The sequence below is a fragment of the Euleptes europaea genome, chromosome 13, assembly GCF_029931775.1.
Source record: "Euleptes europaea isolate rEulEur1 chromosome 13, rEulEur1.hap1, whole genome shotgun sequence".
NCBI lineage: Eukaryota > Metazoa > Chordata > Lepidosauria > Squamata > Sphaerodactylidae > Euleptes > Euleptes europaea.
Window position 1 is genome coordinate 19,170,101 of NC_079324.1, and position 14,416 is coordinate 19,184,516.

Sequence of the window (14,416 nt, forward strand, 5' to 3'; positions counted from 1 at the left end):
AACAGCCATGCATAAATGGCCTTATTTTGGAGGAAAGCCTGGAAGCAGAGACTGGCATAGGACAACTTGGGGGGGGGGGCAGGGAAGCAGAAGTGCCCCTGCAGATCCCAGACTGATGAGATATCAGACCCCAGCACCAATCCTTAACTGATACTGGGAAGGGGAACTGTTACCCACCCTCCAAAAATCCTGGAGCCAGCCTTGGTCACTAGGTGACTACTGAGAACCCCCAGACTGCCCAATTACAGACAGTAATTGCTCCAGGGGCTTCTGCTTCAGGGGATTCATGACTGTCCAGCTATTAGAAATTGGCCCTTACAAGTCCTTGGATTTGGGTTAGGGTTGCCAGGTTCCAGGATGGAACCAAGTAGGGTTACCAGATCCAGGATGGAAAACTCCTGGAGATTTGGGGGTGGAGCCTGGGGAGGACCGGGACCTCAGTGGGGTACAATGCCATGAAGTCCACTCTCCAAAGCATCCATTTTCTCCAGGGGAACTGATCTCTACAGTCTGGAGATGAGTTGTAATTCCAGGAGGTTCACAGATTCAACCTAGTGCAAGGGTGGGGAACATCAGGCCCGGGGGCTGTTTAAGGCCCACAAAATCATTTGGTCTGGCCCTTCGTGCGTCCTGGCAGATCTCTAGCTCAGAAGAATCTAAGACTGGTGATCCGTCCCCTCCCGCGGACAGGAATAGCCCCTATTCAAGGCAGATGTGAGTTTGTTTTGCCAAGAAAAGGAACCTTTTTTCCCCCCTTGAGGAAGAGTCGTTAGCTATGGAGCTGCTAGGACCGCCCAAGAAACTGTGCTAACCCATTTCCACCCAGGCCGTGGAGAAACATATTCCCTCTGTACTACAAGAGGGCTGGGGGCGGAAGTGGCGACAATGAAGGGGTTAAAGGGGGCAGGGCCAGAATGCGTGGGGGTGAGTTCTTAGCCAGTGTATCCTCATTTCATCCCTGCAGGCGGAGGTAGCAGGAGCTGGCTGCAGAATCCGGCCCCGACCATGTTGAGCAGGAGCAACTCTGGTGTGCGGCTGGACGGCTACATCCGGCTGGTGCAACAGACCATCCTGTGCCACCAGGTGGGTGAGTGCGCCACTGGTTGGATGCCTGCTTGCCCGCGCATGTGGTGGGGGGGTCATCTGGAGCAGCTGCCTGCTTGGGGCTTGGCCGGCTAGTTTTTAAGTTGATAATTTTGTATGGCCCGTGAATGATGTTATAAATATCCAAATGGCCCTTGGTGGAAAAAAGGTCCCCCACCCCTGACCTAGAGGCTGGCATCCCTTATTTGGGCATATGATAAATTCACTATTTTTAAACTAGGGGCCTGAATATTCAGGAATGACAAATGGAGCTGAGGAAAAGATAAATTTAGGACAAATTTGAGCTGAAAAATATGCAGTCTAGTATCTCTTGCTGGAATTTGCTTGCTAAAATCTGAATTTATAATCTCCTACCTAGATTTAGCTCCTCTTGCTGTATCGTTTCAGCATGCTGCTAAAGGGGGGGGGTCTGCGTGATGAATTGCTCATCCATACAAAAACAAAAAACAAACCCACCCCTGCACATGTAAAATTAACATGCCAGGGAGACAGGGATGTTTCCTTGTCTAGTGTCAACTAGGACTGCATTTGTCATGCCAGCAAAAGGCGTCCATTTAAAAATTCAAGACTTATCATTATGGGATGGAAGACAAGAAAAGTAAACAGGCACTAACTTTTTAAACTTTTTTCAGATGATCTGGCTGTGTGATTTCATCTTCCAAATGGCCTTATACCTAATACCTATGCTCATCTCTGCCTGTACACACAGGGCTTATCTGAGGACTAAATGTTCCTGTCTTTCCTTCATTCATATAATCAACTTTCCTTCTTCTGGGCAAGGGTAGTTTTATCAATGGGACTGCCTGGGCAATTGCCGAGGGCCCCACACTAGTGAGGGCCTGAAGGATTGTAATGGAAAATAGGGTAAAGTTGGAATGCAAACTGGTGCAATTTTGAAGTCTCTCTGAAAATTGAGCTCTTTATTCTTGTTCCGAGTAGGTTGGGTGGGAATAAAGGGGGTATGGACGGCCAATTCTTGACTTTTGACCAGGGCCCCAAAATCAGAAAAAGTGCCACTGCCTGGAGTTACTCACTGTGCATGACGTTGGAGGCATAGAACTCTGGATCCTTGAGGTTGATATTGGTGGCATCTGCGCAAAACTCATTGATATTTCTCTGCAAGTACCAGCTCCGGTTTTCGTCGAAGACAGAAAAGAGCACAAATTTTGCTTCATCTAGCATTATCTGGGTGGGTGGATGGGGGACACAAAGATGGGATTTGGAGGTGAGTCTGTGGTGGAACAGACCAGGTTCTCTGTGCCCTTGGGAAACAGAGGTATGTAAGGGGAATGCCCACACTGCACGTTGCCTACCCACTTCCTTCTTGCATGGCTCTAGCTTTGGGGTTCAGTCCTCTCTAGTTCTCACCCAGTTTTAACGTCCATTTCCTTTTGCTGATCCCTCACTATTAGCTGGGGTCAGCATTTATCTCCCTGGAAATGACATTTTCCTGGATCACTGATAAACACAAGATACAAAGGCATCTATGGAGTGCTAATTCCCCCCTCCCCCCACGCACACACATTCAGTTTTAGAGAAAAGCACCAAGCAGAATCAAGAATGTTTATTTCTTCCAAGACAACCCAGAAAACATATTTGGGAGAGGCATCACTTGTAGCCAGTTTGGTATAGAGCTTAGAATATTGATCTAGGGTCTGGGAGACTTGGGTTCAAATTCTTACTCCTGCTATGAAGCTTGCTATCTCATAGGGTTATTGTGAAGAAAGAGATATGCCACTTTGAGTTCCTTAGAGGACAACTGAGATAAAAATGTGTTGTTGTTGTTTAGTGGTTAGAGTACTGGAATAGGATCTGGGAGATCCAGGTTCACAGCCCCACATGTCATGAATAGGGTTGCCAACCTCCAGGTAGTGGCTGGAGATCTCCAGCTATTACAACTGAGCTCCCGGTGATAGAAAAGAATTATCCTGGAGAAAATGGCCGCTTTGGCAATTGGACTCTATGGCATTGAAGTCCTTCCATTCTCCAAACCCCACCTTTCCCAGACTCCACCCCAAAAATCTCTAGGTATTTCCCAACCCGGAGCTGGCCACCCTAGTCATGAAGCTCAGCAGGTGACCTTGGCTTAGTTGCTCTCTCTCAGCCTAACATCTCACAAGGTTATTGTGAGGATGAAATGGAAGATAGAATGATGTATACCACCCTAAGGTCCTTGCAGGATAAAAATGTAATAAAGTGGGCATAAACTCATGCCTTATGAGACTGTTTTTCCATAAGCAGACAAAGTTTAAAAGATCAGAGATCAAAAGAAAAATACAGGTTGTGGAGGTGTAAGAACCTGAGTTTTCTGCTCAATAAATTATAAGTAAGGTTGTTGCCAGCTCCAGGTTGGGAAATCCCTGGAGATTTTGGGGATTGAGTCTGAGGAGGGTGGAGTTTGGAGAGGGGAGGGACATCAATGCCATAGAGTCCAGTTGCCAAAGCGGCCATTTTCTCCAGGGGAACTGATTTCTGTTGTCTGGAGCTCAGTTGCAATAGCAGGAGATCTCCAGCCACCACCTGGAGGTTGACAACCCTAACTATATGTGATTTTGGAATTCAGAGATTGAAACCCCTCCATGTGTTATTTGGATCTAAAAAGGAACCGTGCAGTGCCCAATGTGGATCAGGGCAGCAGGGATGGGGAAAGGGAGATGAACTTTCCTTCTCCAAAAGGCTTTTCTTGGAGGTGAAAAAACACCAGGATACAAATATGTGCAGTTTGTTCATCATGTCACTGGAATATGCCAAAGGCTTCTTGGAAAGTGAAGGGATAAGCCCACCTGATTCCCCCGCTGGTCCATGGACTCTCTGGAGCAGATCAGCAGCGGACCAATAAGTCCAGAGGCTAGGTCCCGAGCAGGCTTGAGGGAACTATAATAGAAACGAGTTAGGCAGCGGGCGTCAGATTTGGTTGGGCCGTCTTCAGGCATTATATTCCATCGGTACTCGATCAGCTGGCCAGGTCGAATGGCCAAGCGTTTCATATCTTTAGCTGGTAAAAAATAATCCACAAGATCACCTCATTACTACATCTGCATTCAGTCTTTGAAAATCCAGAAATATGCAAAAGATTTAGGTTCGTCCCCATGGAGCAGAAGCCCCGCCCTATCAAATTCCTGATTTAGGCTCCACCCCAGGGGGTGGAACCTGAGGAGGGTGGGGTTTGGGGAGGGGAGGGCCTTCAATGCCATAGAGCCCAATTGCCCAAGCGGCCATTTTCTCCAGGTGAACTGATCTCTATCAGCTGGAGATCAGTTGTAATATCAGGAGATCTCCTGGAGGTTGGCAGCCCTACTGCCAGGGGTGACCTGGCAACCCTCCCCCACCCAAAGAAGTTTAGAGTGATGTACCTAGGACCTTCTCACCCCATTGCATTTGCATAGCAACCTTAAAGGTAAAGGTAGTCCCCTGTGCAAGCACCGGGTCATTCCTGACCCATGGGGAGACGTCACATTCCAATGTTTACCCGGCAGACTTTGTTTACGGGGTGGTTTGCCAGTGCCTTCCCCAGTCATCTTCCCTTTACCCCCAGCAAGCTGGGTACTCATTTTACCCGACCTGGGAAGGCTGGAAGGCTGAGTCAACCTTGAGCCAGCTACCTGAAACCGACTTCTGTCGGTTCTGAAACCTTAGGAGGTAGGTAAGGTGGAGAGAAAGTGGCTGACCAAAGGACGCCCAGTGAGCTCCATGGCCAAGGACTCTTGCTGAGTGAAGTTCAGCACTCTTGACCTTTAGACCACAGTACGCAGGTTCTTTGGACATTTGCTTTGCATAAGCGGTCTGCTGAACGAGTGAACCGGCTAGAGGTCTTGCTCCTGAGTAATCACCACACTATTAGCCTTCCCTTGCTTTGCTCACTCCCTGGAAGTAGCTGTTCGACTATCAGCTTTGTTGCAGAACTGTCTCTGGACGTTCCTCGACAGAAGGGGGCAGCATCGGCCCTTCTTTGGAAAGCTGGATGACAGCGGCTGAACAAAGAAAGACGAGGAAAACAGGCAACTGGTGGATATCCTACAATAAGCTCAGTTTGGGGGGAGAGTGGAGGCTGTTTCCTCAAAGAAAGACATCCTAAAACAAACTAATGTACAGTTGCCAACATCCAGGGGAGGGGCTGTGGCTCAGTGGTAGAACATCTGCTTGGCATGCAGAAGGTCCCAGGTTCAATCCTTGGCATCTCCAGTTAAAGGGAATAAGTAAGTAGGTGATGTGAAAAGACTTCTGCCTGAGACCCCGGAGAGCCGCTGCCGGTCTGAGTAGACAATACTGACTTTGATGGAACAATGGTCTTATTCAGTATAAGGCAGCTTCATGTGTTCACCAGGTCACCACCCAGCAGTTTTAGAAGGATGATAGTTCTCCTGGGATCCCAGCTGCTGCAGAGATAGAATTTCCAAATATAGACCCAGATGAGTGATGAAAGCATGCAGGTCAGTATAAGGCAGCTGCATGTGTTCAGGTGGGGCCTGGAGATCTCCTAGAATTACAACTGATCTCCAGAGATCAGTTCCCCTGGAGACAATGGCTGCTTTGGAGAGTGGACTCTATGGTGGCAAACCTCATTGAGGGTTCCTCCCCAAATGCCACCCTTCCCAGGTACCACTCCCCAAATCACTAGGAATTTCCCAACCTAGAGATGGCAATGCTAACAATGTGATTAGCATGCAAATCCCAGCGTTATCTGATGTGTGTATGAAATAATCTATACTTTAGAGGTGTTCCCTTTAACAGTGTTACAAAACTGCTAATTTGTGGGCCTGCCCTAAGGTCAAATGGCTTTGGTTTGTTCTAGAGCAAGGTACTAGACAGTAGTAGTATAATTTACTGGGGCCCTTAACCAGTGTTACAAAGTTAAAACATCCTTAAAACAGCAATAGTTCAATACAACAACAGCAACAACCAAATAGCTACATGAACATTTGAGCTAGTCAAATGGGTTTAAAACTCTGCATCAGCTTTAATATCGTTTCCCCGTGCCTTACATATCCCAAGACAGAATTTAGTTACTTGTCTGGATACCCAGTGGTTTTTATCAGACAACAGATATTCCAGTTTAGCCGCATCAGATTCATGAAGAAATCCAACTAACACTGGCTGGAGATATTTTAATCTGGCCTCCTTGTAATATGGACATCTCAGAAGCATGTGCTCTGTAGTTTCCACCTCTCCCCATCGAGCATAAATATAATCTTTCTGAGTATGGGATCTTTTTTAATCTCCCTACCAGCATGGCAGAAGGAGGTGCCAAGGCAAATGCTCTTCTGCTGTTGTTAAATTCTAGTTTGGTTAAATAGGCTGTCAGGGCAACCACATATTTAATGGTCGGCTGACATTTAAAATTTGAGGCCCTAGAGAGGTCTGCCTGCTGCTCGATGTCTTCCACTCTCTATCGAATAATATCTTTCCCACGTTCATACCCACTTTTCAACAGTGCCTGCAGGGATAAACCCAAAGTACTGATTCTTTTACCGACAGTCCTCGACCAACTTGCTTGAAATTTATCCTGGAATATCAAAGGAAAGAGCCCTTGGGGGTTCAATATTCCTTTCAACCATAGCTGGATGGATGAGATGCAAACTCGGGCTTGCACCTTCAGCATTCCGGTTTCTAATCTGATCCAGGCATTTGGAACGCATTTGGGAACCTGGAGAGTTGCTCTTAGAAATTTGGAGGTACCAGACAAGAAGTTTTACTTGCTCTCCATATTAAAGTGCTTTTAAGACATCCCTCATTGTAATAGTCTTTACCCACAAAAGGCCCAAGCTAAACATCACTCTCCCCACCCGACTCTGATCTAAGATAGCAGAGTCAAATGAAATTCTCAATTATGCCAGGGCTTAATGTGGCTTGGGACTGTCTCACAGGGGAGAAGGCGCTTCGGCCTTCTCTCCCACTGCTTCTCTAGGCTGAAACAGTAGGGGACCCTATTTGCCCTGCTGGGGTGGGGGGCTGCACATGCAGTAACCCGACTTGAACCAGACCTAATCAATGGGGATGGGAGCTGGAGTTTGCTAAGGGGAAGGCTATGCTTATTTCACAGGGCTACAGCAAGCTTTTAGAGAGAATTCAGCACCTTAGTTTTCATTTACCGTATATAAAAATCTAGCCCTCAAAGATGGACTGGAAAACTCAAGTCAGAAAGGTTTGTGTGTGCAGGCGACAGCATTGCAATACAGCTTATGCCTCTCCCTGAAACTCACTAGCTGCAGCTTGTGCTCCCCCCACCCCGCACCCAGTGACTGAAGCAATTATACCAAATATATGCAGGCATTTGATTTGCATAATTATTAGATAGGACACAAAATTCCACTTGGATGGAATCCTTTGGCTCAGAATTTGAATTTTCTTTTTTAAAAGCTCAGAGTATATACATAGTCTTGCCCTAGGGTTGCCAACCTCCAGGTAGTAGCTGGAGATCTCCTGCCATTACAACTGAACTCCTGCCGAAAGAAATCAGTTCCCCTGGAGAAAATGGCCACTTTGGCAATTGGACTCTATGGCATTGAAGGCCCTCCCCTCCCCAAACCCCGCCCTCCTCAGGCTTCACCCTCAAAACCCTCCTCCAATGGCAACCCTATTTTGCCCATATCCACCTAGCTCGGCTAGTCCTCTCCTGAGACAGCTTCCTCAGTCAGCCTTACTTTTGGTTTGTTGGTAGGAAGAGACGCTTGAGAGGCCATGAGGGTAAATGTTGTACGGCCGGCTGGCTAGATTCTTGAACACAATCTGAAATGAACAGTTTTCACACTTTTGGTCAGGGTGAGTGTAGACTCATGGAGCCCATAAAACCCATTACATTATATCCTTAATTAGGAACATGGTTTAGAAAATCTGCACACTTGCAGACTCCCCCCGCCCCTCCAATAGGTATGCCATTGTGCATAAATGTTCACAGCTAAAAAACATGGATGGATTTTATTAGTCTTTCCAGTCAACAGCAATTAAAATGCAGCCTGGGAAAAAGTTTCTCAGGAAGGTCTAGGACACATCTAGGCATGCTGTTAATGAGTCAAGCGGTTGCCTCTCCTCCCTGTAATGACCTCAGTGATAGCAGTTGATACGTGCAGTGGTTGGACAGGGAGGTTTGTCCATTATTGCTCTACATCTAGATTGACACCAATGAGAATCTTTCACACAACGAACTCAGCCTGTGACAGCTCGGGTGACTGTCAACAAGAGCCTGCCATGAATTGAAACAGTTGTGAGAATGAGCCCTGAGATCTTCAGGATCACATGTCAGGGAAGGGCTGTGGCTCAGTGGGAGACCATCTGCTTGGCATGCTGAAGGGCCCAGGTTCAATCCCCGGCATCTCCAGTTAAAGGGACCAGGCGAGTAGGTGATGTGAATAGACCTCTGCCTGAGATCCTGGAGAACCGCTGCCAGTCTGAGTAGACAATACTGACTTTGCTGGACCAAGGGTCTGATTCAGTATAAGGCAGCTTCATGTGTTCATGTGAATCCAGACTTGGAAGCATTATTAAAATAAGTAAAAGGGGGAGGAAGGGCTTTTGACTCAGCAACAGAGTACAGACCTTGCATGGAGAAGGATCTCATGTCCCCGCCCCCTCCGTCTCCCTTTCTCGGTTGCTGAAGTGTCCCTTTCAGGCAGAGTGGGGAGGGTGGCATAGATTTTAGGACAGAGAACCCTGTGTCATTTTTGTCTCCGGTATATATGGGCACAAGAGCCAGCATTGTGTAGTGGTTAAGAGCTGTGGACTCTAATCTGGAGAACTGGATTCGATTCCCCACTCCTCCACATGAACCCTGCTGGGAGACCTTGCGTCAGTCACAGTTTTCTCCAAACTTTCTCAGCCCACGTGGAGGCAGGCAGTGGCAAATCACCTCCGAAAGTCTCTTACCTTGAAAACCCTATGGGGTCGCCATAAAACGGCCGTGTCTTGATGGCACACACAAAACACATATGTGGGCTCAGCTTTTGTAGTTAATCTAAACACGCTTCCTTTGGTCCTAAAGTTTATTTATGTCAAAACAAGCATTCCCGAGTCAACAATTCTCCTTCTAGTAGTGGGGTTTAGTAGATACAACTAAAGTCACATCCACACATCACTGCCTATTGCAGAATCATTGTGCTACAGTAATCATTCACAACTATTTCGTGTTTAAATAACACAACCCAGTTGGGAATGATTCCTTTAGCGCAACCATAATGCAATATCCAACACTGTGTGGGTGTAGCCTTAGGTAATTAAATTCTTTCTGAATGGAGCCCTTGTTTCTGGTGGCCTGTAACCCCACAGAAGGGCCATATGTGACATACTGTCAATCACAAAAGACAGCCCTGATCCAGTGCTCTGACTTGGTACAAGGCAAATTCATAAGACCCCCATTTCCAAGATGGAACCTCTCTTACCTTAAGCTCATCTCCCACTTCTCCTTTGAGGACAGGCCCCAGAATCCCCATCTGAGGATCACGGGGCATCTTCTGCCTCTTGAAAGTCCGATCCTCATACTCCACATACATCACTTTCTTATACTTGGAGCCAATCCTTTGGGGGCCTCGTTCCAGCAACTGCCTGGTGTAAGTACTGCAGAGGAGAAGGGGGAACGGGGTAGAGAACGTGTTGCAGGTAGGGTTGTGCATATTGATATACCCGAACCGAAAATAAATCTGAAATTCGCTGTTTCAAGAAATTTCGGGCTTACCGAACACCAAAACCTAGGGATCTGATTGAAGCCAAATAGGCGATTCCCTGAAAAGCTGCATAATTATTTGGCTTTTTCAGGTTCGGACATTTGCCTTTGCTCAGATGCACGGCTGTGTGCTTTCTCCCATTTTTCTATCTTGTTTTTTTTTTACTGGTTTCGTTAGGGCCCCATAGTTGGGGCCCTTTTGAGGTCGGACTCATGTAATCGGAGCCAGCTTGGTCTGACCAACTGACAGTGACCTGATATGCACTTTAAAGGATGGGGCTCACCCAGTCCCTTCCGGAGGGATATACCCTCCAACTAAAAACAACCACTTCTACAGCTACTTACCAGGCTTCTGAAGAAGACTGCTAACCCGCACGGATAAGCAATCTCCTTCACAAGAGCTGCCTTAGTCATGACTTTGGCTGGCTCCGATTTCACCCCCCCCCAAAAAAAAAAAACCTGTTCTGAAACTGAAGGTCGCCCCGAGTAGAGATTTTGTTTTCCCGCACTGTGACCATCTCTTGAAATCAGATTGTTGATGACTATAATAAAGGACTGTTCACAGGATGTCATTTGCCATCAAAAGAAATGTTTTCCGTGCCTTAAGCCATTCCCCTCAGTTTGGAAGCTAATTTGCACTGACATCATGCTATGCGCCCCAGATGTGAAGGCAGCCCCCAGACTTTGAGGCGCCAGCCTGCCAATTGGCTCTATCCGCCAGTCCTCAGCAATGCTGAACTTCTGAACCTGAAAACCAATGGACAGCTCTGCTCACAAATGCCTGGAGGGTGGGCTGACCCCTTTGCGGGCCCATAAAATTGGACCCCCTGACCCAAAGTTCACCAACCTTCGGTGACCATCCACGGAGAGTCCCTTGCAACCACGCTGTAAATTTGGGGACTCTACCTCCCAAAATGCTCCCACAAGAGCTTCGAAAAAAATCCCCATAGACTATAATGGGTCCGAATTTTTCGGTAAACCCGGAAATGAAGCTGAAATACAAATTTACTGGTATGGGTATTTGGCTTATTCCAGGTTTACAGGAAAAAAACAGATCCAATAAACCTGAACCCGAAATTTACGCCACCCCCAATTTTTTTTGCACAACCCTAGTTGCAGGATAAAGGCCCCACACGCTGACTCTGGCCACCAATTCACAATGCTTTTGATTCATTGTGTGATACAATTTGGTGCCCTTCCATTTCATCAGCTGCCTTAATATTTTCCTGCCACTTTTCCATGGCTTTGAATTGGTTACTGCTTTTTTATTCTGCTTCTCTGATGGCTGTTTATATTTTTTTCTACATGAGTTTTTGGAGGGTCCCTTTCTATTTGTGCTTTCTGCTTGCGGAAGAGGAGGAGGACAAAATATTGTCGAAGGCTTTCACGGTCAGAGTTCATCGGTTCTTGTAGGTTTTCCGGGCTGTGTGACCGTGGTCTTGGTATTTTTTTCCTGACGTTTCGCCAGCAGCTGTGGCAGGCATCTTCAGAGGAGTAACACTGTCCTTCAGTGTTACTCCTCTGAAGATGCCTGCCACAGCTGCTGGCAAAACGTCAGGAAAGAAAATACCAAGACCACGGTCACACAGCCCGGAAAACCTACAAGAACCGAGGAGGAAGACAATTTGTGCCAATCCCCTCCTCTCCCTCCAGTCCCCCTCTTTGACTCGTATGGTTTTCCTTGGGGTTCCAACGATCCACAAGAACACAATTTCAGGGATCATAATAGACTGTAGCAGGAAGCAGGAAAGTGGCTACTGAGGCAGTACAACTCCACTTGGGCTGCATAGATTCTGGGCTGTTGTTTTTAAGGATGTGCAGATCTGGAGGCCCCACTTCAAAAAGAATATGGACAGAACGGAGCAGGTGCAGAGGAGAGCAATGAGGATGATCAGGGGCCTGGAGACCAAGCCCTACGAGGAAAGGCTGAGGGAGTTGGGAATGTTTAGTCTGGAAAAGAGGAGGTTGAGGGGGAACATGATTGCTCTCTTTAAGTATTTGAAAGGCTGTCACTTAGAGGAGGGCAGGGAGCTGTTGGCAGCAGAGGACAGGACTCGCAATAATTGATACAAATTATGGGCGGAAAGGTACCAGCTGGACATTAGGAAAAAAATTTTTTTTACAGTAAAGGTACTTCAGCAGTAGAATCTGCTGCCTAGGGAGGTGGTGGATGAACACTGGTCAGAGATGCTTTAGGCTGATCCTGCATTGAGGAGGGGGTTGGACTAGATGGTCTGTATGGCCCCTTCCAACTCTATCAGCTCATTCCTGAGCCTTGCAGTGGCCGGGGACAGCATAGCCAAGGGGCCACCACGGTGCCTCTAAAAAGGCTTCCCAACTGCTGCAAGGCTTTAAAAAGCCTTTAAAAAAGAAAATAGGGCTTCCCCCCCCCCATTGAAAACAGTGATGCTGCGCCAGGAAAAAACTGGTGCAGCAATGCTGTTGTTCAAGGGGGCATTCCCGGGCTGGAGGGGCTTTGGAAGCTGACTACTGCAAGATCTGTCCCTGAGAACGCGCCCCCCCCCCCATGCCAGCACCGCATTTCTCCTCTCGGATTTAGGTCCCGGAGAGACTGCGGCGTCGGAGGAGCGGCATGCAGCTCTGCAGCACCCAGGCACCGATGGAACTGCCCCCACCAGCAGTGTTAAGTGCCTCTTATTCTGTGATAAGAGGCTGCTTTACATTGGCAGCGGGGTCACTCTGCCTCCAGACCACTTGCAGCCCCCCACCTCAGGAATGGGCTGTATGATTCTATGTGAGCATGTTTTCCCCCAAGGCTGCTAATAAATATTTTATCTAGCAGATTTGTGTCCTGCCCTTCCTCAAAGGAGCTCAGGGCAGCATTTGTGGCTCTTTCTTCCCCATTTTATCTTCACAACAGCCTTGTGAGGTAGGTTAGACTGAGAGTATATGACTGGCCCAGAGAACGTTATGTCAGAGTGGGGATTTGAACCCAAGTATCCCAAAGCCTAGTGTGACACGTTAACCTTTACCCTATGCTAGCTGTCATTTTAAATACAAGCGAGATTACCTGCTTCTGAAACATCTATCCTGCCTCACAACAGGCAGAAGTCTTTTTCTAACTTGCTACCCAAGCTGCTTCAACTACAAATGCCGAGAACAGAATCTATAGCATTTCCACCCAAAGCTTGGAGATTTCTCTATATATGCTCAAGGTGGAAGCACTTCTCCCCAGGTGCATCATCCTTGGCTGTCATTCATTATGAGTATATTTTTGCAAGAGAGAAGAAAATAGAATCATGCACAGGGGGGGAAATCAGATTTTAGCAACAGGAAAACCATCAATACCAGAGGGAAAACATATATTTGCATACTATACCAGTCTGGGTGCATGTCGTTTATCTCATTATGGATTTTGCGACATTTTGAGAAAAACCGAAAGCAAGAACAGGCATTCGGCAAAAAGGACACTTCTTAAAATCAAAGTCTGGCAACTCTAAGGACAGTGGTATTTTGTAAAAGGAAGGGGAATGCCAGGTGGTAGGGGGAACGTTACCTGTTCAAGTAAGTGGGCTGGACTGGGGCGTAGTCCCACTCAATCTCCTCAGCCGCAATGTAATGCGTCCAGGTGACCGGCTGCTGCTTGGCAAAGCTACGGATATTGAGCCTTGGTGCAGAATCCTCCAGATCCATGTTGATCACGACACTTTCTATATCATCATCTTCATCGTAGTTATCGTAAAACTCATTTGCGGCATGTTCTGCCAGCCGCATCTTCTTCTCAAGCTCCTCTGGGCAGAATTCCACCTTCACATATGCTTCCATGCCAGCTGGAATCAATGAGCCACACACTAGTGTTAATGTTAACTCTATGGTATAATGCCATAGAGTCCATTTTTCAAAGTGGCCATTTTCTCCAGGTGAACTCTGTTGCCTGGAGATCTGTTGTAATAGCCAGAGATCTCCAGCCACCACCTGGAGGCTGGCAACACTAGTCATCATTGGTCATCCTTAAAAGGGCTAGTTCCCCCTCTTCTTGCATTCTGTTCTATGAAAAACAACGGAACCCAGAATATCAGACAGAAACTACTGCTGCAACACCAGAGTTCTCAATATTTTATTTATGCATTTATTTGTTTATTGTATTTACTTCATTTATACCCCATCTTTCTCTCCAGTGGGGAAGCAAAGCAGCTTACAACGATCTCCTTTCCTCTATTTTATCCTCCCAGCCCTGCGAGGTAGGCTAGGCTGAGAGTGTATGACTGGCCCCAGGTCACCCAGTGAGCTTCCATGACACAATGGGGATTCAAACCTGGTTCTCCCAGATCTTAGCCTGGTACCCAAGTAGAACACGGGAGGGTCATGCCTTTGTGAGGATGAACCCCTAAAATACTTAATATTAAACATCTTTGGCAGGAATGTCTGGGTTTTGATTAGGGTGGCCAGTTCTGGGTTGGGAAATACCTGGAGATTTTTGGGGCGGAGCCTGGGGAGGGCAGGGTTTGGAGAGTGGAGGGACTTTAATGCCATAAAGTACAATTGCCAAAGCAGCCATTTTCTCGAGGGAAGCTGATCTCTATCGGCTGGAGATCAGTTGTAATAGTAGGAGATCTCCAGCTGCTACCTGGAGATTGGCAACCCTAGTTATGATGATCTACTTTGGGGCACCATCATACGGATTCTACAAGACAACCA

General features: G+C 47.2%; 1 protein-coding gene across 1 annotated transcript in view; it reads right to left on the reverse strand.

The window, feature by feature from the left end:
• Nucleotides 1-14,416, reverse strand: part of F8 (coagulation factor VIII) — a 59,943-nt gene that overhangs the window by 28,766 nt on the left and 16,761 nt on the right. Inside the window, exons 8-12 of the mRNA XM_056858974.1 lie at nucleotides 13,275-13,548; nucleotides 9,477-9,651; nucleotides 7,746-7,830; nucleotides 3,888-4,099; nucleotides 2,139-2,289 (exon numbers count right to left, since the gene is read on the reverse strand). Of these exons, the coding sequence (XP_056714952.1) occupies nucleotides 2,139-2,289; nucleotides 3,888-4,099; nucleotides 7,746-7,830; nucleotides 9,477-9,651; nucleotides 13,275-13,548 (897 nt within the window). The remainder of the gene's footprint in view (nucleotides 1-2,138; nucleotides 2,290-3,887; nucleotides 4,100-7,745; nucleotides 7,831-9,476; nucleotides 9,652-13,274; nucleotides 13,549-14,416) is intronic.